Source organism: Festucalex cinctus, chromosome 5 (assembly GCF_051991245.1).
Source record: "Festucalex cinctus isolate MCC-2025b chromosome 5, RoL_Fcin_1.0, whole genome shotgun sequence".
In the NCBI taxonomy this organism is placed as follows: domain Eukaryota; kingdom Metazoa; phylum Chordata; class Actinopteri; order Syngnathiformes; family Syngnathidae; genus Festucalex; species Festucalex cinctus.
In genome coordinates, this window is record NC_135415.1 from 31,200,725 (window position 1) to 31,226,109 (window position 25,385).

General features: G+C 42.5%; 1 protein-coding gene and 1 long non-coding RNA gene across 2 annotated transcripts in view; one reads left to right on the forward strand and one right to left on the reverse strand.

Moving 5' to 3' along the window:
* hmcn2 (hemicentin 2) overlaps positions 1 to 25,385 on the forward strand; it is a 49,329-nt gene that overhangs the window by 13,142 nt on the left and 10,802 nt on the right. The window contains exons 14-60 of the mRNA XM_077521432.1: positions 98 to 211; positions 292 to 450; positions 524 to 718; positions 1,370 to 1,465; positions 1,542 to 1,669; positions 2,408 to 2,552; positions 2,884 to 2,996; positions 4,550 to 4,709; positions 4,787 to 4,946; positions 8,734 to 8,861; positions 8,975 to 9,226; positions 9,701 to 9,784; positions 11,189 to 11,380; positions 11,458 to 11,588; positions 11,732 to 11,876; positions 12,591 to 12,717; positions 12,798 to 12,955; positions 13,621 to 13,899; positions 13,977 to 14,113; positions 14,913 to 15,063; positions 15,144 to 15,362; positions 15,448 to 15,561; positions 15,646 to 15,833; positions 15,914 to 16,010; positions 16,880 to 17,041; positions 17,307 to 17,420; positions 17,588 to 17,784; positions 17,877 to 17,958; positions 18,306 to 18,437; positions 18,511 to 18,654; positions 19,824 to 19,983; positions 20,379 to 20,503; positions 20,592 to 20,775; positions 20,851 to 20,948; positions 21,117 to 21,395; positions 21,884 to 22,074; positions 22,672 to 22,753; positions 22,895 to 23,031; positions 23,155 to 23,296; positions 23,379 to 23,523; positions 23,802 to 23,929; positions 24,007 to 24,163; positions 24,246 to 24,367; positions 24,452 to 24,616; positions 24,835 to 24,942; positions 25,036 to 25,170; positions 25,235 to 25,369. Of these exons, the coding sequence (XP_077377558.1) occupies positions 98 to 211; positions 292 to 450; positions 524 to 718; positions 1,370 to 1,465; positions 1,542 to 1,669; positions 2,408 to 2,552; positions 2,884 to 2,996; positions 4,550 to 4,709; positions 4,787 to 4,946; positions 8,734 to 8,861; positions 8,975 to 9,226; positions 9,701 to 9,784; positions 11,189 to 11,380; positions 11,458 to 11,588; positions 11,732 to 11,876; positions 12,591 to 12,717; positions 12,798 to 12,955; positions 13,621 to 13,899; positions 13,977 to 14,113; positions 14,913 to 15,063; positions 15,144 to 15,362; positions 15,448 to 15,561; positions 15,646 to 15,833; positions 15,914 to 16,010; positions 16,880 to 17,041; positions 17,307 to 17,420; positions 17,588 to 17,784; positions 17,877 to 17,958; positions 18,306 to 18,437; positions 18,511 to 18,654; positions 19,824 to 19,983; positions 20,379 to 20,503; positions 20,592 to 20,775; positions 20,851 to 20,948; positions 21,117 to 21,395; positions 21,884 to 22,074; positions 22,672 to 22,753; positions 22,895 to 23,031; positions 23,155 to 23,296; positions 23,379 to 23,523; positions 23,802 to 23,929; positions 24,007 to 24,163; positions 24,246 to 24,367; positions 24,452 to 24,616; positions 24,835 to 24,942; positions 25,036 to 25,170; positions 25,235 to 25,369 (6,996 nt within the window). The remainder of the gene's footprint in view (positions 1 to 97; positions 212 to 291; positions 451 to 523; positions 719 to 1,369; positions 1,466 to 1,541; positions 1,670 to 2,407; positions 2,553 to 2,883; positions 2,997 to 4,549; positions 4,710 to 4,786; positions 4,947 to 8,733; positions 8,862 to 8,974; positions 9,227 to 9,700; positions 9,785 to 11,188; positions 11,381 to 11,457; positions 11,589 to 11,731; positions 11,877 to 12,590; positions 12,718 to 12,797; positions 12,956 to 13,620; positions 13,900 to 13,976; positions 14,114 to 14,912; positions 15,064 to 15,143; positions 15,363 to 15,447; positions 15,562 to 15,645; positions 15,834 to 15,913; positions 16,011 to 16,879; positions 17,042 to 17,306; positions 17,421 to 17,587; positions 17,785 to 17,876; positions 17,959 to 18,305; positions 18,438 to 18,510; positions 18,655 to 19,823; positions 19,984 to 20,378; positions 20,504 to 20,591; positions 20,776 to 20,850; positions 20,949 to 21,116; positions 21,396 to 21,883; positions 22,075 to 22,671; positions 22,754 to 22,894; positions 23,032 to 23,154; positions 23,297 to 23,378; positions 23,524 to 23,801; positions 23,930 to 24,006; positions 24,164 to 24,245; positions 24,368 to 24,451; positions 24,617 to 24,834; positions 24,943 to 25,035; positions 25,171 to 25,234; positions 25,370 to 25,385) is intronic.
* LOC144018837 (uncharacterized) lies at positions 16,809 to 22,874 on the reverse strand. The gene is made up of 5 exons (XR_013283535.1): positions 21,867 to 22,874; positions 21,190 to 21,356; positions 17,303 to 17,478; positions 17,109 to 17,150; positions 16,809 to 17,048 (listed from the first exon to the last, which is right to left on the reverse strand). It is a non-coding gene; the product is annotated as an uncharacterized LOC144018837 (long non-coding RNA).

Below are 25,385 nucleotides of genomic sequence, written 5' to 3' on the forward strand. Positions count from 1 at the left end.
TTTTTGGCTCATGAATTGAAACAAAAACCCTTGCAGAGTCTTAGAAGCCTTTTGAAATAAACGTTCACCGCATCTGAATGTTGCTGTTTTTGCTCAGAGGTGCCGATCATAACAGTGGTGCAGCAGGTCCTACTTGTAGCTGTTGGCGGTGATGCCACTCTGGAGTGCCAGGCCAGTGGAGCCCCGCCCCCTCTTGTCCATTGGTTTAAAGGTGACTTCTAGTATAACCTGCTTGGATACATTAAAAAGGCAAAGGAAGAATGAGAGCTCAAGTTCATGCTTTATTTCCAGGGAAACTTGAGGTGGGCTCCGCCCCTTTTGTCGAGCAGGACGTCCACCGCGGGACGCTGCACATTCGAGGGGTACAGGAGGTAGATGCCGGTCAATACAGGTGTGTGGCCAGCAGTCCTGCCGGGACCTCCACTGGTACAGTCAGTCTGGAGGTCGGAGGTAAGACCAGACTTTCCTTCTAAGTCGAGTCGATTCGAGGAAAACGCATCTCTGAGCACTTTTCGCACCACAGTGGGACCTTTGTTCTCGGAGACGCCGGCTGACTTGGCGGCTAACGTCGGGGAAAACGTCACCCTTCCTTGTGTGGCTCGAGGTTTCCCGCAACCACTCGTGACCTGGCACACTCAAGATGGCAGACAAATTCTCGCGAGGACAGAAAATCCTAGTAGAAAAGTGCAGCTGGAGAATGGATTCCTTCTGATTCAGAGTGAGTTGTCAACGTTGCATCGCCCTCCGAAACTTTGGTCTGCATCAGGAAAAGAACTTCAGGATTCCCTTGCACTGGGATGTCAAGGATTGACAAGCTATAAATCAGCAATCAAAACAAAATACACTGTTAAAAAAAAAAAAAATCCGGCAGCTGGGGCTCCAGAAAAATATTGTGAAATGACATATGAAATCATATTCTTGTCAAATTGTAATTCACTTCAAGAAAATGTCAATTCACAAAGAAATTATGGTAAACTTATAATTGTTTCTTTTTTTTAGGGTTTTAAATAATATTTGTGAAATTACAATACATTTGTGAATATATTTTAACAATCAATATATGGATTTCTAATGGAGAATTTTTTTTTGTAAAACAAAAGAAATATTGTGTGTTCTTACAGTTACAGTGATTTCATGTTATTTTACAGTTGACATGTAAAATCAGAAAAAATCAGTTTAATTTTGTAAATTAAACTGTATTTTCAAAATAAAGAAAAAAATAACAGTCAAACCAATAAGACCACTTGTTATTGAAGTGCTGTTTTTTTTTTTTAAATACATCATTTGTAGAGTTGCTGCTTATCTCAGCGTTGCCGAGTGTTCCGTGTTGCCGTGTTTGAAGCATCATTCAAGTTCAAATGTGCTTCAGGTGTCTGGCTGGATGATGAAGGACTGTACACCTGTGAGGCCAAGAACCAGTTTGGAACCATCAAAGCTGAGGCCAGAGTTAGCGTCACTGGACTGGGTACGCTTGTTCGGTGTATGATTTGACTTTTACTCAACAAACTTGATGAATGTTCATTCATCAATTCCAATTGCAGAGCCTCCTCTCTTAGCTCAAGGCGCCGCCATTATTACCGCTGGCATCGGACAGTCTCTGAGTATCCCATGCATGCTTTTGGATGGAATTCCCCTCCCGGAAAGACACTGGTCACTAAATGGGAAAAAGGTGTTGTTGTTATTATTATTATTATTATTGTTATTATTGTTATTGTTGTTGTTGTTGTACAGTCAAACCTCGGTTTTCGAACATAATCTGTTCCAGAAGACTGTTCTAAAAGCGATTTTTTCGAAACCCAAAACAATTTTTCCCATTATAATTAATGTTAATAATTTAAATTTCCGTTCCAAGTCTTTCCAAGTTTTTTTTTAATTTTTTTTTAACTATTTTACACCATAAACTGCACTGTATACTGTTTACTATAAATAGAAAAGTGTAGAAATAGACACTGTTTTATTTAGATATCCTATCTAAAATGATGGAAAAAAAAAACAAAAAACAAAATGCAAACATTTATTTTTTAAATTCAATAGTTCTGCGCACTACTTTCCTCTTTTCTTCACCAGCTTTACCACTTGCACTTGCTTTCTTTGGACCGACGATAAGGGGCTAATACACGAAAAAAAAGATTTGCGTAACAATGAACACGTCTTCTCCAAACGAACTTTGAACACGAATGTGCTACGGAGGAAACATTCGAGTTAGCTGGGTTCCTGAGTGAGTCGCGTTCAGGTACGCTCGGCTTTTTTCACTTTGGTGGAGAGGCAAATTTTTGGACGAGTTGTGAGACATAAAATTCTTGAATTTTCTGGTTGAGACCAGAAGCGTTGGAAAACCGAGGTTTGACTTTATTACAATAACATACCATCTTTATTGTGTGACATTTGCTTTTGTTACTCCGCCTAGGTTCAATTGAACGGGAGAATATTTGTGAGGAGTGATGGAAGTTTGCATATCGAAAGAGTTGTCCCAGAAGATGCTGGGGAATTCGTTTGCACTGCAGTGAATGTCGCCGGCTCCATGAATATCACAGTGAGCTTGGAGGTCCATGGTAAGTAGTCTTCCGTTTTCACGCCCCTGCTCGACTCCAGATAGAGTCGAAGAAAAGTCATTCTGGAAAACGACTGTAATTCAGGGGCCTGCATGGCCGCCTGCTGTCGGCTTTAATTTGCCGCGTGCTTTTGAGCAACTGGGTTCATTTTGTTCATGAGAAGATAATGACAGACGCGCCAGATTATAGTTCATCAGCTGGTAATGAATAAATGCCTGAAGTAGCAACACAGTTGGTCTTCTTAGGCCAGTGAGATTTGTGCGGGCCAAGCAAAATCGTCAGCTGTGCTTTGTGGCCTACTTTTTTTTTTTTTTTTTTTTTTCCCCCACAGTGCCCCCAGAGATCAACGCCGGGCCCTACCGCTACATAGCCAACGAGGGTGTAGCCATCACGTTGTCATGTGAGATGAGCGGCGTTCCCAAGCCAGTTGTGGTCTGGTCCAAGGTAGAACGTTTTTATTATTAATCTGGCTACATTTATTCCTTGGCTGACTGACTGCTGACTTGCGACTTACATTGAAACAAAGTGCTCAATTAAACATGACAGAAATGTAAGCTACATTTTCTCAAGGAGTCACTTGCACTATTTGTCAGTGAAGTGTTTTGCAATCCAGTTCAGAGAGTTCCGCAATCTTGCACTGTGAGAACATTGACAATATTTTGTTCATTGCATGACCATGTTGCGCAGCACGAACCTTGAAGTTGCTATTTGCCATTCAATGCACTATTCACGCACTGGGGATCATCGAGCTGTCTGCCTTTTGCCTTACGTCTGCTCGAGTCGATCCAGCCACTGACCTTGAACAGGAAAAGCCGTATAGAAAAATGATGGAACAAATGCATCACATATTCCCAACATATCAAATAGCGTTTTAGTGCCTGCCTTCGGTTTCGTCTTTCTTGTTCATATGACATTCTTTAAATACATTTGACGCAAATTATCGTTTGTTTAATTGCTGACAGCATTGTGGGGCATGTAGCCTCACAGTCAAAGTTTTAGAAGGTTTGAAACTCGGCTTGGATCTTTTTGAGTCTCCGAGTTGTGATGAGACATGCGAGCCACTTGTATCAACATGCTGTGAATCAATTAATCAATTAAAAACATGAATGACCTTAACCTGGGTTCAATTGAACCCCAGGGCTTCGCTGAGTCAGTATCGGGGTTTCTGTGGAGGTCAAGACACGCTTGAACCATCATTAGCTGATTCCCATCTATAAGGGAAGATATGGTGTTCCACAGGGTTCAATTCCGGGGCCTCTGCTCTTTTCATTGTATCTGCTGCCACTGGGTTCCATCTTAGGAAAACAGCGATGGTTCTTTTAGCGTGCTCAATGAATACAGAGTTGAGTTGACTTGAGTTGAGTGATGGGAGTCAGCCATCTTCACTGCATCATTTGCAATGCCAGGTTGAGCATTTCTTGTCCAACATGACTCGCTCTCGAGCACAAAATAAGCCGCATGGAGATACAACACATTTTCTGAATTCAAGGTGAAGAGAGCCAGATTAGAATTTTCGATAAGTGGAAACTGATTCAGTATCTCTTTGTTACAATGCAGTTAAGTTAACAGCACTCACAACTCTTGCGTAAAATCCCAATCAAGACACATTTGTTTATGCTGTATTCGTACATTCGACTTTTATGGTTCTCATTGCGCCCATGACTGCAACGTGTCTTTTTGCACTGTTATCATTTTGTACAGCTTTCAAGTCTGTAAAATCTAAAGGCTGAGTTATACTTACAAATGTCTCATCAAGGCTTTGAGCCCGATTTTTTTTTTTTTGACTTGCTTCTTTACAAACAGCCTTATCAGCCCGCCTGCGACACAATCCAATTCATGATTGCAGTCGTCCTCTTGAGCGATAAGGGGGAATCTGGAAAAGCTGTTTAGTGTTCAAAGCAAGTATGAATTCAGGAGCCTGAATTCGATGTATGTATGTTAATACTGAAGCAGGTTAGATGGGACCCTCACAAATGTCATACTTGCTGTTTGTTCAGGGAAGGCAACCTCTGCCTCGGGACAGCTCCTCGCTTCAGGCTGACCCCAACGGAAACCTCCGCATCCCTCACCCCGCCACTGACGATGCAGGAATCTACGTCTGTACCGCCACCAGTCCTGTGGGTTACGCTAGTCGAGAAATCCAGCTCAGTGTTAACAGTGAGGCCAATAAATCCGAGCGCAGTCACCCGAACGAGAGCTCGCACTTTCTCACGGCTGCTTGCATTTTTCCCCAGCGATGCCGAGGATAGTGGGTGGGAGTGACCACGACGGCATCATCAAAATGGCTGCCGAGGTGGGAACGGAGGTCGTTCTTCCTTGCGAGGCCCGAGGGACTCCGTCACCGCTTGTCACGTGGCGCAGAAATGGCCACCCCGTCCCCCCTGTCACAGCAGGGTAAGTGGAAGGTTTTTACATCACCGTGGCAGCCATGTCATGTGGAGTGAAAGACAAACGTGCTCACCATGCGACACGTCCAATCCAGAGGTCTGCAAACTACGGCCCGGGGGCCATTTGTGGCCCGCCGTCCATTATTCAGTGGCCCGCGACATATGCTAAAAATTAAATAGAAAAAATAAAACAAAAATTCAAAAAGCCATTTTATTAACAAAATAAAATAAAGACGAAAATGCTTTTTAAAAAAGGTAATCTAACTGAAACTACATTTTATGTTTACAAAACTAACTAAAACTAACTATAATTATAGCAAAAAAATGTCCTTCGTTTTAGTCTTTGGTAATTAATTGAATGCATGAGCCTTTGGGGATGATTTTTTAATGTCATTTTTAGTAGATTTATTTTGATATAAACCAGAATAATGAAAGTATGGCGTTTTTCAAATATTGCGCACGAGTAATACACATTTAAAAATAATATGATAATAAAATACAACTAATACTGAACCAAACAAACTAAACTAAAACCAAGCATTTATTAAAGAACTAAAACTAATAAGAACTAACAGAACCACCCTGAAATCTATTAAAAACAAAACTCAAAACTAAAATAAAAAATTCCTAAACTATAAATAAATTGGTTTATATACTGTAGCATTTTTCTAAATATGCAAAAGCACAAATAATGTATTTGTACAATTTTAGGACTAAACACAATTTCTCTTCATAACATTATGTGGCCCTTGCGTCCTTCTGATTTTCTGGATGTGGCCCTCAAATTCAAAAGTTGGACACCTCTGGCCTAATCTATGCCTGCCATTCATTTACTGTGTGTAGTCGCCTTGACTTGCTAGCTAATCTGAGGTGGAAGTTGTGCTCCCGCATGGCTTGCAACATCACGTCGGCTGCAGACAGGCAGGCCGACTCCGTACACGGACAAGATAGAAGGCAGACCCCCTTCGACTGAACGGGCCGAGAGGAGGATGACGAGGGAGCTGAGAGGAAATGTGGGTGGTGGTGTGGGGGTGCCAGGAAGAGGGGAAGAAAACAAACTGACAGAGAAGAGATACAAGCCCCGTCTGCCTGACGCTGGGAATCCCTGGGGTGCGTTTGCAATAAAACAACATGCTGACTCTTTGCTCGTCCTGCCTGATGAGTATAACATGTCTCCGTGAACGGCCCCCACGCGGGCCCATGCTCTGCAAATGGAGCCACTGCAGACACGTGCGAGCTGAGCTGTTCAAGTACAGAAGAGACGAGCACGCTGCTGATTGTTGCATCATGTCAATTAGGAAGTGGGCAGATTTGCATCCAGCCAAGCTGCATGGTGAAGACACGGCAGCTTATTTGTAGTCTGGCGTTTTGAGACTTCGCAGGTGATCTTTGCATCAGACAGTGTACATCAATGATGACGTTTACATGCAGTCGATAACTCTTGCAAAACCGGAATATTTGAAAGCCCATGTAAACATGCGCATAAACCCAATTATGCCTTATTTGTCTTAAAAAATAAAAACAGAATAAAATCCCTGGATTAGCCCTTTTCGAACCCCAAACGGAATTGGAGCACATTATTTCAAACGAACTTTGGTTTGTTTTCTACGCATGTTCCCTTCGCAAGGAATCTTCAGTACAGGAATTATGTGCATGTTTGGTGGCCATCTTACATTGCTATTGGCTAAACAAGCCCAACTTGAATACATCAGATTCTCCACGACATTTTCATGTAATTTTCTGTTTCTATATGGCGCAAATGACACAGTGTATATATTAGGGATGGGCGAGTACAGATACCAGATAACAGTATCGGTGCTGATATCAGCTTTATTTTAAGCAGAGGTGGGTAGAGTAGCCAAAAAAAGCGTTACATCAAAATGATTTGAGTCAAGTAAAAAGTAGTCATTAAAAAAACAAAACAAAAATCACATGTATTCACTGAAAAGAGCACTTTAGTACTTGAGTAACTGCTTGAACATGAAGTCTGATTTATAAGACAGACAACTTCAAAAAAAAAACAAACACTTTTTGCGCTCAAACAACAGTGCAAGCAGACACGTTAGCCCAACCGTGCACAATCCATTGACAAATTGCTGCGTAACTCGCTCGGCGATGTCTCCCTCTCTAACGACGATAGGTGGCAGTTTCTTAAAGCAAAAGCACCAACATGTCATCTTTCCGTTGACTCTTTCCGGTTCTTGTCAACCAGGGCCGCTTTTTCTGTTATGTAAGCAATGTGTCTGTGGAAAATGCTCCCACGCAGTCAGTCAAGCCGAGCGCTTACGTGAAAATACGGCAAATCTAATGTATGAATGGGGCTGCGGGTCACCACTCAAGTACAGCCGATATGGCCGATATAGTCGCCGATATAGTAAGAGTAGCGTTTCTTCTTCACACATCTACTCAAGTAAAAGTAAAATGTACTATTATGTGGTACAACTACTCTTAGAAGTACATTTTCCCAGAGTCAAAAGCGGAAATGACATATATTTGTGTAGTGACATCTCGTGGGGGCCGTGACTTAAATCAGGATATATACACGTGTTACTCTGTTCACCTCCACATGTAAACGAGTGAGCCCGAATGTTTCAGAAACCAGAATTTTGACATTAACCTGAATATTTGACTGCATGTAAACATAGTCAACGTGGATACTAATGGGTGGATGTCCTGTCCTGTCCTGTCCTGTCCTGTCCTGTCCTGTCCTGTCTCGTTTAGTTTGTGCAACCCTGCAGAGCAACATTTTGCACACGGCACCGCGGTTTGGCGCCTCAGATGTCACTGTTTTACTTCACACAATTGTAGGTAAACTGTGATGAGCAACAAGCCATTTTTTGCTTCAAGCTTATTTCCGCTGAAGTCAACATGTTATTGTTATCGTTCGGTTGCCTAGCAAAAGCACTTATCGACCATAACTGGGAGAGGTCTATTTACATTTGTGTGTATTTTGCATTTATACAACTCCGCTTTGATGCTGCTCAGATGAACACAAAGCAGCATTTCGCTCCCTGGAAATGTTCAACAGCTGGCCATGTTTTTAGCTCCAGAGCATACTTTTTGTTTGCCTCCGACAGGCCAACTAACGGCTACATTTGCGTTAGCTTTTCTCAAGTAGACGTGGCAGTGTTGTGCACGCATCACTCGCACCGCAGTCGGGCCTTTCTTTCAATCAAATCACCCGTGACGCCGTAGTGACATACTTAACACGCTGTAGGATTCCATTGATGTTGGCATCGCTGTGACCTTTCCCAGAGGTGACTTCATCAACTTCAACTCTGGCTACCCTTTTACACCGTAATTACCTCGGACAATGGTAGTAACAAGTCGCAGGGGAGATCAGTCGAGCCTGGAGGAAGTCTGCATTCCACTGAGTGATTTCTTTTTTTTAGACCTTTCAGTCGTCACTTAGGGTGGCACACAGTCATTACTCAAACTCATGTTTTTTTTGTTTCATCATCACGTCACAAAATATTTGTATGGAAGGTTCCATTTTGTTTCCACTTTGTGTCTCTACAGTAGCACCTATAGCAACCTATAATGCATAAAACCACTACATTGTAGGGTAACAAATGTTATTGAAAGAAGCAATGTAATTTGAGGAATATTGATTTTAAATCGGAAAATGTCATTGTATTCTTACAAAGGTTCTACAAAAACAAGCGAATATAATGATTTGTTTTTTGTTTTGTTTTCCTTCCAAACAGGCACATTTCTTTTCCACTAATAGAGAATAGATCTTCACGGACTGATTAAATGTTATGTTTTTGTGTTATGTCTTTGCCCTTCCCCAGGTTCACCGTTTTACCTTCAGGCTCCCTGAAGATAACTGATGTGCGCCTCATTGATAGTAAACTATACACTTGCACTGCAGAGAACCCAGCTGGAAATGTGTCCTTAAGCTACAATTTACACATCCAAGGTAACTTTGTGGGCCTTCTTTATAGTATCAAGTCACAAGTGACAAAACATCACTTCTCTCCGTAGATATCATAAAGCATTTGTTAATGTTCTTGTTTTGTTTGTTACTTTCAGCCAAGCCCAGGATTCAGCCTGCCCCCCCCCTACTGAAAGCCCTGGTTGGGCAAACAGTCACGCTACCGTGTGTGGTCCAGGGGGAGCCGAGCCCAGAGGTCAATTGGTTTCACGACGGTCTTCCTGTGGGGATCAAGGACGCGTCGCCCCTTCGGATCCAGCGGCTCAGCCTGGCTGACAAAGGAACTTACCAGTGCGTGGCTCGCAACAGCGCTGGACACGAGACTTTGGAGATCAAGCTGGAAGTTCTTGGTGAATTCCTCCAACTCCACACCAGCATTTTACAGCTCCAATTAAAAATGAGCAGAAAAGTCTGAAATGATTGATTCATTGTCTACTACTAGAATGTTTATACATTTATACACGCACAGAGGGAGAATTGTTTTTTTTCCGCCTCCAACGACTCATAGTATATATTTGAAAAGTGTAATGAAGTTATACATTTCTCATGCTGCATTTTCCAACCTCAAAATAATCCCCAAATCACGTCTTATTGGGCCATCAAAAGAGTAAAAGGCTGTAAGTCATTCCAGCAGGAACCCAATATCTTTGCAAAACATATTTGGATTTATGTTTGTTCCAATGAATACTTGCTTAGTTCATACGAAGTTTGTTTTCTGGAGCAGAATATCAAACGCGTGACTTGAAACTCGGGTCTGTCGTGACAGCAACTGTGGCTTTTGTAAACCATTTGTCAGTCTTTTGACTCAGTTTGTGTTCCCACAGAGGCCCCGTCTTTTGCAGAACCAGGAGATGCAGTCATGGAGAAAATAGCCAACAGCGAGGTTGTCATCCCCTGCCCGGCTGAAGGTAGCAAAAATTAAAAAAAAGAAGAAAAAATTAGGTTATTAGAACTGCAGGGCTACATTTGTTGCAGCATGCTTGTACTCATTAAATAGTTTTATTATTTAAGAATGGTGATCAATGAAAGAAGACGGACGGGTATTTAATTAAAATGTTTCAGTTCATTCGCATACTTTTGTGACATCGGAGCACGTCTGGAGCATAACGACCATTAATGTGAGCCAACATCCAGCATACGTTGACGTTTGAGGAATCGAAGCTGTTTGTGTCGCTATTTTCTCATGTCTTCAGAATGTGCGGATTCAGATTGCGTATGGTAGAACCAGACGTGGCGATTCGTAAAGTTTCACCTTCAGTTTTTAGATTATTCCAATGCCAAATATGTACAGATTAGGCTAAATATTGATATATATTTCTTCTGGTCTTTTTGGGCATATGAATGTTTGATATTCATAGTTTTGGACTGCAGGAGGAAGTTGGAGATAGTGACATATTTACTTCCAAGGTGCGAGCATAAGGCGAGCTTGCGAGCTCCCCCAGTTTGGCAGCTCACACTTTGTAAATGGTATCTAAAATGAATAAATCCTTAAATAAATATGATTTCATACTGTATAGTCATTGTCCGTTCCCTCCAAGTGGCTTTGAACCCAATTTCTGCCCGACGGGTGTTATTAATTCACTGACAAGAGCGTTGCATTGAAAAGATGTCATCATTTCAGAAGCACACGGTGGATTATCAATCATTCTGTGTCGGCCACTGCAAATAAATTCAAGAGTTAATTAAATGAAGTTGAATATGTAAAACAGAACATCTGTTTGCATTTCCTTCCAGCAATGAGATAAAACATATGTCCAAAAAGACACCAGATGATAACATCACAGTTCTTTGTTTTTGTTTGTTTGTTTTTTTGCATGTGGAAATTATTTCTATGGGTTGAGAAAAGGTGCTCTCTCCATTCATAGCACCTCCGTAAATAATATTGGGGTCAGTCAATACTGTGATGTGCTCTCAGCAGCGTTTGGGGCAAGACCGTCCTCCTCACACCTTTCCCTCATTCCGCATGTCTCTCATTTAACACTTTGAGCTCTTTTGTGCCCACTAATCTGCAGAAAACATCTGTTTGAGGCTCCGGAGTCTGCACATTGTGCTTTTAAATTACCCGGCCTGCTTAACACGCCCCCTCCGTGTTAGGTAATAAATCTCGATAACACTAACCTCAATTCTTCATGTTGTTGTTTTTTCTGTCATGATGCCCTTGAAATTTTAATTTCTCATGGAAAGAAAACTCAACCCATTTGGTCATGCCTGCACTGCTCTCTAACATATATAGTTTTTGTTTTGGTTTTTGTTTTGGATTTGGATTTGATTTGATTTCAGCGTATGTGCATCCGTGCATCTTTGTCTTGCAGGCTCTCCACATCCGAAGGTGCGCTGGTTCAAGAACGGCCTGGAGATCCATCCTGGCCAATCCGAGTTTTCCGTGACGAGCGACGGAGCTCTCGTGATTCGCAGGACATTGGCCAGTCACGGCGGCGCCTTCAAGTGTGTGGCGACAAATGAGGCGGGCTCTGTGGATCGGAAGACCAGATTGAAAGTGAATGGTAAGACTTCGTCACTCCACCATTACAGGGAAGTACAAAGCCCACGACAAATCTTCTTGTGTTCTGTTTTCTTTCAGTTCCCCCTGAAATCCAAGACGATGGCCAGCCACACAACCTCACCGTGACCTTAAAGCAGCCTCTCACTCTCGGCTGCGATGCCTTTGCTATTCCCTCACCTACGATTAGCTGGACTAAAGATGGTCATCCTGTACGTTTGTGACACTCGAATCCCATTGAAGCGCATCTCAACATTCTCAAGCCATAAGTGACTCTGCAATGCCATCATGTGGTCTTTGTTATAACTACAAGATGACGGTGGGGATACATTGTGGTGGATTTGCATCTGTCCAGGTTGACGGTCCTGGGTTGTATCTGCAAAACGGGAACCGTCTTCTCAGAATCTACAGGGTTCAACCGCAACACGCAGGAATGTTTGCTTGCGCCGCTCAAAACTCAGCTGGAGAAGCACGGAGGGAATTTCATATTGTGGTGCAAGGTAAGATCACGATGCAATATTTGCCAAGTTCCATCACGGACCAAATCATTTGCCAGTGGCATTGTCAGGCTTTTGTGTGGGAAAACATGACTGATCACTGCTGTCATTGTGCAGATATGCTAACCTGACTGCAGCAAATTTTACATTGTGTAATAACATTTTTAGTGAGGTATTGCGATATAAGTCAAATATTTTGCCGCTCTCCATAATAGAATCACCTTAAAAAAAAAAAGCACTGCGTTAAATACATGTGTTTTCCAAAATCACAAATTGATACAGGTGCTTTATTGGATTTCAAATATTCAAATATCGCTCTGCCTGTGGATGTTGTTGGTAAGTTTGAATATAACTGACAACGTTATCATCATAAGGGACATTTGCATAAGACTACACAAACTAAGAGTGGCTACCACATCGTCATCAAACATTAGCATCATCATGGATGTGGCAACTGTAAAATAAAAATGACTAACAAATACATTATCATCATAATATAATACAAGACCATAACTATTCAATGACTCCAAAACTACATTCATAACATATGTAAGGCAAATAATCCTTATTTCTCTTACTAATGTAGCAGTTCTTAGTAAAAAGTAGTAAAATAGTAAAAAGGAGAAAAAAAACACACACAAAAAAACGACTCCATACTTGTCCTTGACGTGCATTCAGTGTTGCACCTTGTTGATGGGTTTGAACTTTCTGTTGCAGCTCCGCCAGTGATCTCGGGAACATCCAAACTACAAGACATAACAGCCATCCTAGGCCAGGAGGCGGAGTTTCAGTGCCGCGTCAGCGGGCGTCCAGCACCCGCAGTCGAATGGAGTCGCGATGGAGAGTACGCACGAATCGCACTCATTTCAGACGTTCAATAAAAAAAAAAACGATGCCAAGGATATCGGCCTTTCCTGTTCTCAGGGTGCTTTCCCGTGATGGAGATCCACATGTGGAGTTTCTGGAAGACGGCCAGGTGCTGAAAGTGAAATCAGTCCGTTTGAGAGATCAAGGACTTTACCAGTGTTTGGCCAGCAACAATGCAGGGACGCAGATGCGCCAGTTCAGACTAACAGTGCAAGGTTTCCTTCAACCGCTTTCCTTCCTCTCCTTTCAACTCATTCACTCGCCGCCATTTTTACATTTCGCAATCCCGTTCGCTCCCGGCTGTTTTACTGGATTGTGATTGATTTTGCAAGGCCCACACAATATTGTGTTCTATTGCTATAAAAGCATGGAACCAATCAAAAGAATTAAATTAAATTCTCTTCTTTCATCAGGAAAAAAAAGTATGTTTCTATCTGTTTCCGTTTTGCAGCAATTAGCATTAGAAGAGAGCTAAGTTTCATCAGTTTTCACAAATCGATTCAAAATTCTAAGTAATTGAGCTTTTTTTTTCCTACATGGCCCTGGTTGATCTCCTTTGCTCTGCTGCCACCTGCTGGCCGTTTGTGTAATAACTACCATTTCTGCAACCGTTCTTTGCAGTTGAGAGGCTGCATCAAAGCCTTCTGTATGCTCTAGCATTAAAAAAAGTATAAATACGTCTTTGGGACACTTGGAACATAAAAAAAAAACGTATTTACGCGTTATTGGGAGCAAATGAGTTAAGAAAAAAAAAAAAGGTAGTAGATTAGCGTATAATGGCAGCAGGTGCATTCAGAATCATGTTGGCAGGACAGGAAATTGACTGTGCCATTACTTCAAATGTAATATTGCATATTGCACATTTGCTTCCTTTCTGCAGCTCCTCCAACAATCAAGAGTCCCAGTGAGACTTCCAACGTGTCAGTGGTGCTGGGATTCCCCACAGTCCTTCGCTGTGACGTCGAAGGTGCGCCCGTGCCGAGTATCACCTGGTTGAAAGACAACCAAGCGATCGTGTCGAGCCCCCAGCTGACGTACACCCAAGGCGGGCGAGCGTTAAGGGTGGGCTCAGCGCAAGGGGACAGCAATGGCCTCTATACCTGCCGCGCTTCCAATCCAGCCGGCACTGCTGTCAAGCACTATTCCCTCAGCGTTCTGGGTAGGATCAATTTCCACACGTTTAGGAGGCCAAAATGTTGGACAATCCATCTCATTCTGCTTTTCCGTTCTCCGAAGTACCCCCACAAATTGAAGGGGACTCGACATCTTTAAGCAGCCGGGAAGAGAAAGTACGAATCAATGGCAGTTTAACGCTCTCCTGCCTTGCGAAAGGTTTCCCTGAGCCCAAGGTCGCCTGGTTCAAAGATGGGCAGGTGAGTGAGACGCAGCAATTCCATGATGAGGCCAAAGACATTGTTTTTTGCAATCATGGAATCATCTGCAGCTGACAAGAGCGATATACTAGCAGAAAGCATGAAATGCGTCGCGTGGCTGAAGGTCGTGAGTTCATTCCTCCAGCCTTGAGTCAATTTTATTTATTTTTATTTTTTTCCCCCAATTCTTTAGTGTAAATATGAGCGCTGGGAATCTTTGACTGTCTCACGATTCGATTCGATTACGATTTTTGGGTCTATGATTCGATTCAGAATCGATTTTCGCTTCTTGATTCAAACGATTTTCGATTCAAAATGATTTGATTGACAAATGATTTCTGCTTCCATTTACAGATATGCACAACATTGTCATGATCGACTCCAGTCTGCTTTGCAAGACAAAATGACAAATAGAGACATTAAAGTGTCTCTTTTTTTTTTTGTTTTTCTTTTGTTTAAACATTTATTAATTTTGTATTGTAAGTGCATTTTTCCACAAAAACAGCATGTGGGCTACAACTGCCTTTCCCCCTTCTTCTTCATTTCTAATTTAAATAAAATCGATTTTTGGATAGTAAATATCGATTCGATTAATAAATTAGAATCTCGATCCTTTTATGAATCGATTTTTTGGCACACCCCGAGTAAATATTACTCTAAAACTGAGTCTGGTCCCACTCTAAATAGTCAAATTTACTCTACAGAATTTCCTGTGTACTGTTAAGCCAGACGCTCTCTATGTATGCATGTCCTGGAATCTAAGTCCGTTTTTGTTGTTGTTGTTTTTTTTACCCTGAAGCTGTTGACGGGAAGCAGCCATGTTGGCATCCAGGAGAGCGGCGCCTTCCTGCACCTCGAGAACGCAATGCTGTCCCACGAAGGTCAGTACACATGCGTGGTCACCAACTCGGCAGGAGAAGACAAGAGAGACTTCCACGTTGCCATACAAGGTGTGCGACGCCGTCTCGAAATGAACGCGCGCCAGTTGAACAAGGCTCGAAACTAGCAGAAACTTGGCATCACCTTTTAGTTCCTCCGGTCTTCCACCGCGTGACCAACAGAGAAGCATCCTGGGGTGCGGAGGACCGGGAGGACGAGGAGAGTGAGGACTTGGTCGAGAAGCGGGAAATAGTCCTGGGCCATCCCATCAGCCTGTCGTGTGAAAGTAACGCCATACCGCCACCGAAACTCCATTGGTACAAAGATGGACGGAAGCTCACCGGTGCTGACGGAGCAATTTTATTGCCAGGTTAGATTGGAGGTCATCGTTTGAGATCACTTTTTGACGACAGAAGACCCCCAACACCTTGTCGCGGTTATTTATGTCCACTCAGGTGGACAGGTGTTACAGATTGCTGGAGTGCAGAAAGAAGATGCGGGACGGTACACCTGTGAGGCTGTCAATGAGGCCGGAGAGGACCAAATGCATTTTGAACTGGAGGTCTTGGGCAAGTGAACGTTTGCCCAATTTTTGTTGCGATGATAATTATCACATGAGCAAAACGATCAATTCCAACGTTTGGACTCGTCAGTGTCGCCTGTGATCGTGGGAGCGTCCGAGGAGTTTCTGGAGGAAGTGGGAGCAGTGGTCAACAGTACTGTGGTCCTCCATTGTGATGTGACTGGACATCCGACGCCAGCCATCTCGTGGCTGAGAGACGGACGACCACTTCACTCGGACTCGCAACGTCTCATCAGTGAGGACGGGGCACAACTGCAGGTAAAGTCGTGTTGTCCCATTGAGCCAATAAAATATGACGTGCTGTGTTTTGGAATAACTTCCTCATTCATTTTATGTAGCTCCTCAGTGCGCAGGTTTCAGACATGGCCGGATATTTGTGCATAGCAGAAAATAAGGTTGGCTCGGTTGAGAAGCTCTTCAGTCTCACTGTTCAAGGTTAGAAAATGACTTTTTTTTTTTTTTTTTTTTTCTTGTTTCGTTGGATTTACTCTCACTGAGTATTGATCATTGCTGGATATTTTTGACTCATATCAATGGTGGCCCTCAAGTGCAAAACACAACAACAAATAACCAAACAGCAGCAAATCAAATGACACAAGAACAAAAAGCTAAACATCAACGGAAATGGAAAAAAACAAAAAGCTATCCAAAAACACCAAAATAAAACATAAAGCGATTGGGGAAAAAAAATGACAAAAACAAATAACTGAAGAAAATCAAATCAAATCAAGCAAATCAAAAAAACAAAACTAAACAGAACAGCAAATGAAGAAACAAAAACTAAACACAAAAACAAATAATTAAGCACAACAGCAAAATAAAATAATAATAAAAAACATTAAACAAAAAAAATCACAACAGTAAATCAAAAAACAAAAGAATGGAAAAAAAAACACAAAAGCAAATTAAAATACAAACTACTAATAACGTTTCGCTGTTGTGATTTTTTTGCTGTTTAAGTTGCCACCGTGATTAGTTTACTTTTGTTTTTAATTTGCATTTGCGATTAGTTTTTTTTTGTTTTTGTTTTAATTTGCTGTTGTGATTAGTTTTTTTTGTTTTTCAATTTGCTGTTAATGATTTTTTTTTAGGGCTTTTTGTGTGTTTTTTTTGTATGTCTCATTTTTTTATTTGTCTGTTTTTTTTTGTTTTGTGTTTTTTTTATTTGCTGATGTGTTTGATTATTTGTTTTTGTGTTTTTTTTCATTTGCTGTTGTATTTGTTGTAGTGTTTTGCACATCAGGGCCACTTTACATACGTACAGTAAAACAGTATGTACGAACTTTTTTTCTTTTTTTTAATAGTACCCCCAAGAATATTAGGCCCAAAAGAGGAGGAGCTGAGCGTGAGCGAGGGTCACATGGTGCCATTGCTGTGTGATGTCCAAGCGTACCCGCCGCCAGAAATCACTTGGACCAAAGACGGGCAGATCCTCCACTTTAGTTCTGGTGTCCACATATTGCCAGGTTCGATCTAGGAAACAACAATCAATCCATAATGATGTCTCAATTGGATATTATTATGATTTTATACCTTTTGATTTTTCGATCCACTCCACCCCAACAACACCGGCTCCTTAACAGGACAAAGTGCAGCTTTTCAAAATGACAACGTTCATTTTGTTGTTTACTTTCATACTTGATGGATGAGTAGTGGCAGGCAGTCCGTACAACACAAATATTTGTCTCCAAACAATGAAGTGGATTGAATACGTCGACTCCTCTTACTTAGGTGGGCAGATGCTGCAGTTGCCCCGGGCACGAGTGGAGGATGAAGGCCAATATGTGTGCACGGCCTCCAACTCAGCTGGCCAGGATCAGAAGAGTCTCCTCCTCAGTGTTTATGGTCAGCCATCTCCACACGTCAGCTTTATACACAGATGATCACATCTCCAAATTATTGTCTGAGCAAAAACAACAAAAGTCTGTTTAGCGCAGCTGTGACAGAGAACGCGTAGCTTACGAGTGAATCACGAATGAGCTCATGTCCTCGTTCCAAATGCAAACCAACAGTCCCGCCCGCCCTCAAGCCTCGTCCCGAAGCCGAGTCGGATGTGGCGACCCCGCAGCTCGGCTCTTCTGTCACCTTGCGATGCGAGGCCCGCGGTGTCCCTGAGCCGGAGGTCACGTGGTATAAAAACGGACTCCAGCTCGTTACGGGGAACGGGCTGAAGACGGATCGCCACCAACTGGAGATCACGGGAGTTCAGGTCAGGACCACGTTGAGCTCGCAAACACAATTTAGCAAACTCCAAAGTCATGCCTCCATCACTGCGTACTTTGGAAATGGTTTTGTTCCCAGATGGCAGATGGTGGAACTTATACTTGCAAAGTATCCAATGTGGCTGGCCAGGTAGACAGAACATTCAAACTGGAAGTTTATGGTGAGAACATCTCTTGTGTGACCGACAACAATAGTGGTGAACAGTGTTTAACTCATTCACTCCCAAAACGTATTTATACGTTTTTTAGGTTTTTGTTTGCTCGAGTTTTTGGATGAAGGCTTTGATGCAGTTTCTGACCTGAAGTGGTCGCTTAAAGCGATAGTAGTTATTACAAAAAAAAAAAGAAAAAAAGTGTGCTTTGCTTTGTAATAACTACCATCGCTTTAAGCTCCCACTTCAGGTCAGAAACTGCATCAAAGCCTTCATCCAAAAACTCGAGCAAACAAAAACCTAAAAAACCTATAAATCCGTCTTTGGGAGTGAATGAGTTGATGATATTTCGACAGTTCCACCTGTCCTCGATGAGCCTCTCGTGGAGGCCCTAAACGTCACCCTGGGCTCTCATGTGTCACTTCGGTGTGAGGCCTCTGGGGTCCCCGTGCCGAGCATCACATGGCTCAAAGATGGAACGCCCATTGGTACGATTGTGACAAAGACGTGTAAACACCACAGTAGCATCCGATGTAACGCGATGACTTGTTTTGTTTCCAGAGAGCAGCCTGCAGTGGCAGTGGTCTATTCGAGGGAACCGCCTCGAGTTGGGGCCTCTTACGCTGTCTCATGCAGGAACTTACACTTGTGTGGCCAAAAACAGTCAAGGACAAGAACGAAAGGATTACATTCTCACAGTGCAGGGTAAAGTCAACTGGAACAAGAAATAGCGATTTTTAGTTAACTCCCCTGTTTGGTTGGTTTCTCAGGAACAGCAGTATTGTTCCTGGGTCAGGTGTTAATGATAAAAATAAAAAATAAATAAAAAATGCATCCCACTAAACATTATTAATCGCTTTCATTGCAAATATTTGAAATGAACAATTTCTAACAATTTTCATCATGAAACACTATTTGTAGTTCTTTAACTTTGAAATGGGTCCGTTTGACCTAAACTATTTTTAATGTTCCCAAAGTGCCCTGATTATGAATTATAGCACACGATTAAAACTTTTCAATGCAAATGTCAAAATGAATCATTTTTCATGTCTGTGAATGAAAAGTTGCGAAAAATCTGTAGTTCACAAACTTTAAAATGGGTCATTTTGACCCGGGCAATGTTTAATATTATAAACACTTCCCGATAAACATTTGTCACCATTTTTATTGAAAGTATGTCAAAGTGAACCATTTTAATTGATGAGAATACTCATTTGTATCTTCAACTTAAAAATGGGTCAGTTTGAGCCGGGCTATTTTTAATGTTCCGAAAACATCCCAATAAAGATTTAACATTTCATTGAAAATATGTCAAAGTGAACCATTTTAATTTTACATGAGATGTTTCATACTACTATTTATACATTTTCATTCCTAAAAGATAGATAGATAGATATTTTATTGTCATTGCATAAAATATACAACGAAAGTGCACGTGCCCCCTCAAGCATAAAAAACTACAAACAGCTATCATGTATCTTGACATCCATGGCAAACACAAGCATACAACATAATATTTATATTATTTTATACGTTTATAGCTTATTATTAACCATTTTCAATGCACATATGTCAAATTTAACCAGTTAACCTGTTGATATGAAGTTTCATAGCAAAAAAAAAAAGGCCAATGCTCAATGTTCAAATATGTCAAAATGAACCTTTTTCATTATTATTATTATTATTATTATTATTATTATTATTATTATTATTTTATTTATGTATTTTTATCTGTTGGTACCAAGTTTGATAGCGAGAAGCTGCCATTTGTTCTCTAACTTTAAAGTGGGTCATATTGACCGACAGCATAAGAGGAGCGTTCAAATGTTTCATCCATGAAAAACCACAATTGCATTGACCTTTTTCCTGTGCAGTGTCGCCGACTATTCTGGATTCTGATCACCCATCTGAAGTTAGCGCGCCCACGGGCGAAGAGGTAACCCTGGAGTGCAAAGCAGCAGGAACGCCCGTACCTCACCTCAGCTGGCTTAAAGATGGCGTCACTTTGCAAGGGTCAGATACTCATCACATTGAGTAAGTTTCAATATTTACACTCCACATTTCCTCATAGAGCAATAATGCATCGTATGTGAGGTCAAAGTCATCATCTATTATTTGTCTTTCCCAAGTAGCTCCATTTGTTTTACAATAGCCACAACTTCATCTTTGTCATTCCCCTAAGAGGTTTGCGGAATCAACTTCTAATCATTAGCACTGAAGGTTATAAGCAGAAGAGATGACAGATGGATTTGTTTATGGTGCAATTATGGAGAACATTAATAGCAGATGCTTTGCAGATGTTCAGTAGCTTGTATGACAACAGACAATCACGTGTTTGACGTGGGGCGGCGATGATGATGATGATGATGATGATGAGAATGTTATTCTGGCGTTCACAGCATGTAAACAATTTTCTACTTCTTTACCAGCGTGACTCCTGATGGCAGCACATTAACTTTACTAAGGCTTAGTCCTGAAGATTCTGGCACATATACCTGCGTGGCTGTCAGCCCTGCTGGACAGGAGAGCAAAATCTACACTCTCTTCGTCCTTGGTCAGTTTTAACATTCAGCTGTCGTACGTTTTGATCAAATCACTTGTTGTTGAAAGTTTTGTTGTTGTTGTTGTTGTTGTTTTTGCAGTGCAACCATCCATCGTGGGCGAAACCACCGAACCTAAAGTAGTGCAGGCCGTACAGGACAGCGCTTTGACTCTCGAGTGTCGCGCCGATGGAACTCCACCGCCTCAGATCAGCTGGCTCAAGAATGGGCAGCCACTACTTTTATCACCGCATACGCGCCTCCTTTCTGGTGACTCAGTACTGAGGTCTGTCCGTAGCAAACATTTGTATGTCAAAAAATGGGCGGAAATGACGCTGACTGTCCATTTTGTCTCGTTTAGGATTTCTCCTGTGCAATTGTCCGACGCTGGAGTTTACACGTGCATTGCTCGCAGTCGAGCTGGTCTTGCTGAGCTTAGTTATGACGTCCAGGTCCAAGGTAACAATATTACACTCACGTTATGTTTAAAGCGTAACACCAACTCATCCAACTCCATCAACTTACAAAACTGTAAAAATGACACATGTGCCTGAGTTATTATTATTGCTATTATTCAGTTTGTAGCATTTTGGATTTTCAGGTGCATCACAGTTCTATTCTCTACAGTGCCCCCTGGTGTGGATCATGTGGAACCAGTGGAACCAGTGACAGTTGTGCAAGGCTCGTTAGTAACGCTCACCTGTGAGGCCCGTGGGATTCCTCCGCCAACGTTGACTTGGTTGAAGGACGGCCAGCCGCTGTCCCTTCACCGGAACCTGTTGCTGGATGGACAGGAGACGCGACTGCAGCTGCCTGATGTGGCACCTTCGGAGGCCGGCCTCTACAGCTGCGTAGCCAGCAACCAGGCTGGAAGTAGCACAAAGAGTTTTAATCTCACCATTCTTGGTAATCCCAAAAAAAAATCAAAAATCTGAATCAACTTCGGGCGGCACGGTAGTCGAGTGGTTAGCACGTCCGCTTCCCAGTTCTGAGGTCTCCGGTTCGAGTCCAGGCTCGGACCTTCCTGGGTGGAGTTTGCATGTTCTCCCCGTGCCCGCGTGGGTCTTCTCCGGGTACTCCGGTCTCCTCCCACATTCCAAAAGACATGCATGGCAGGTTAATTGGGCGCTCCGAATTGTCCCTAGGTGTGCATGTGAGTGTGGATGGTCGTTCGTCTCTGTGTGCCCTGCGATTGGTTGGCAACCAGTCCAGGGTGTCCCCCGCCTACTGCCCAGAGCCAGCTGAGATAGGCGCCAGCAGGCCCCGCGACCCTTGTGAGGAATAAGCGGTCAAGAAAATGGATGGATGGATGAATCAACTTCGTACTTAAAAAAAAAAAAAAGTTGGTTCCAGTACGAACACATTTTGATAAATCACCTTTAATTCTGATCCAGAGCCTCCAAAGATATCGAGGTCCGGTGCCCCGGAAGAGCTGACAATTGCGGTAAACAACCCGCTGGAGTTGGAGTGCTCTGCAGACGGAGTACCGACGCCCACCATTAGCTGGCTCAAAGATGGCCGTCCGCTGGGAGGGAACAACATCGTTCAGGAGGACGGACACATTCTCAGTATTAGCAACATTCAGGTAGAAGGAAAATCTCGTGGATTAAAACCGACAGACATTTGAATTCATGGGAAATTTTCAATTTAAAAGGGTAAAATGATTGTCCTAACTAAATTTAGACTAAATGGTTGACGCTTTTTATTGACTAAAACTGGATGAATAATATTGTGTTTTAAAATAAAGACTAAAATGCTCCACTGAGAGTCGACTAAAAGTTGATGAAAAACGGGATGAGGTTGACTAAATGCTAAAAACTAAATAGCATGATTGAAACTGGACTAAAAATGAGACTAAATTTAAAAAATGGCTGATCAAATGAACGCGACTGTGAACCTTGTGCAAAATACTGAACATCAAAACATGATGAAAACGAGGCAAACATTAACATTAGACTGCAAACTTTAAAAATATTTAGAGTAAATACATTTTCTAAGATAATTTTTAAAAAGTATTAGAAAGTAAAATAACCGCAGGTTAATTTAATTGTCAGAAAGTGTCACACATGAGAATATATTGAACTTTTAGTTCACTGTCCAATTCTCATTACCCATTTTTTTTTTTTTTTTTTTTAATAAACCGTCACACCTCAACCTGCCAAACAATTGCATTTCCTTCAAGGTTGATGACGCAGGTCTGTACACCTGCTTAGCCAGCAGCCCAGCTGGAGAGGACGGAAGAAACCATTGGGTTCGAGTACAAGGTAATACAAGATAATCTTGTACATTGTTGAACAAGCTTTACTTTGAAACCTCGATTTGCAACGCAAGATATGCTGTCATGCCACAACATGTTTTCAGATTATTTGAATTAGCAAGTGATTATACAAACGTTCACACTTCAGTCCCGCCGACCCTTCTTGGCTCTGAAGAGGTGAGGACATTGCCAGTGCCGGTTAACGGACACTTGACCCTGGAGTGCCTTGCAGACAGCGACCCCCCTCCTGATATCGAGTGGTTCAAGGATGAGGTGGAGATGGAGGTGCAACATGTGAATACATTCACAAACAGCTACTGAAGTAAAAGGAACATCTCGAACTCGCATCATTTGTCTTCATTCCTGTCTGTCTGTCTGTCTGTCTGTCTGTCTGTCTATCCATTGTAGCCGGGTGGCCGCATTCAGCGGCTGGCAGGAGGTCAGTACCTTGAAATACAGGACGTCCGACCTGACGACAGTGGCCAGTACAGTTGTGTGGTTACCAACATGGCAGGAAGCACCAGCCTCTTCTTCATTGTGGAGATTCTCTGTAAACGACTCATGGTTAAAAAAACAACAACAACAACACATTCGACGACACATTTGACCCTGATCATACTTTTGCTTCTCAGTGCCACCAGTGATCAAGGAGAGCAGCGCGGTGGTGACAGCTCATATTGGCCAGGATGCAGTTTTACCTTGCGAAGTCGAGGATGGCACGTCTCCTACAATTATGTGGAGAAAAGATGGCTTCCCCATTACCCATGATAACAACAAGTAGGTTTTTATTTCATCTTAACGTGGATCCATTTTTAATGTGTGAATGTGAATGTGTTGAGTTTTTCCCCACAAAAAGCTCAGGTGAATTTCATGAACCGCATACTGTACATAATCCAAATGATGTTTTAGGAGATAAGATTTAACGATAGTTCTGTACCTAACAAAAATACAATCAGACTGCAATATGTATCACCTGCTTGATCTTATGGATAACAATAAAATCCAGTTGGATGTATTTTATGACGAGTATTCATTCAGCATTTGAAATACTTCAGGCACAGCGTGCTAGCAGAAGGCTCCTTACGTGTGCACGGGGTTCAGCTGAGTGACGCTGGCCGCTACCACTGCACGGTATCGAACCAGGCGGGCTCAGACCACCGCGGAATCGATCTCAGAGTGTTTGGTAAATAAAGCAAGACGGCAAACTCTGAATCTGGTGGCTGTGATTGACGTGTTGGAATCTGTTGCGCTTCCTGTCAGTTGCTCCTTCAATCAGTCCAGGCCCGTTCAACATTACAGTAACAACAGGCGTCAGAGCTGTTCTGAGCTGTGAGACAACAGGCATTCCTCCTCCTAAAGTGTCTTGGAAAAGGAATGGCTCACCTCTTGGTGGTGGCCATCAGTCTAGTGCATACAGGTAAATACTCACGTGCTTTGGTATTGCTCAGTGATGCCACAATCCTAAAATTAGTCAAAGACATAATTGCTTATTTTTGAAGGTTATTGTCTTCCGGGTCGCTGGTAATTTCCTCTCCATCCAATGAGGATGAAGGTTACTTTGAGTGTACAGCTGTGAATGATGTCGGAGAGGAGCGCAGGGTTATCGAGGTCAACCTCCAAGGTATGAATTTTAAGCGCTACAAGCACACAACAGTTTAAAATGCCTACATTCAACAATCGCGGTTCCATTCTTTGCTCTTGTAAGTGCCGCCATCTATTGAAGACGACGTCACAACAGTCACAGCTGTGAAAATGTCTCCTGTGGAGTTGCCTTGTCATGTTGAAGGCAAACCTCGGCCGACCGTCTCCTGGACAAAAGGCGGAGCCCAGCTGGGATCGAGAGCAGGAAGTTATCGCGTCCTTCCTACTGGTAAGATTACTACAGTGCCCTCTTGTGGTTGTCAGTGTGAAAATAACAAGCCTGAAATTATGTTCGTTATTATTACAACAAATATAATTATGTGTACAAAAAAATAAAAAATCACATATAAGTCTCTCTGGAGTATAAGTCGTCCCTCTGGCCAAACTATGAAAAAAAGTGCGACTTATAGTCCGGAAAATACGGTACGCCTGCTGTACTCTATGCAGGGGTGTTGGAGATCATTTCAGTGTTGCCAAGCCATGCCGGCAGGTACACTTGCTCCGCTCGTAATGCAGCTGGAGTGGCTCACAAACACATCTCACTTACGGTGCAAGGTGGGTACCCATTTGCTAGCATCAAGCCTCTACCATATGACTCGATTTGATGACAAAATATATCTCACATAAACACGTTTCAACATCCAATAGAGTCCCCAGAAATCCGGCCAATGGCAGAGGAAGTACAAGTGGTGTTGCATCACGGGACCATCTTACCTTGTGAGGCTCAAGGATTTCCTCGACCGTCCATTACCTGGCAACGAGAGGGCGTTCCCATCGCGGCTGGTAAACAAACAGCGCATCATGAAGACGAAGAAGGCACATATTTGTTCTCAAACTCATTTTCCAGGTCACAGGCTGGCTGTGCTCTCAAACGGCGCCCTCAAGTTTGCCCGCGTCACTCTCGGGGATGCGGGGACGTACCAATGCCTAGCAAAAAATGAAGCTGGCGTCGCTGTGGGAAGAAGCAAACTTGTCCTGCAAGGTATAGTTTTGCTCTC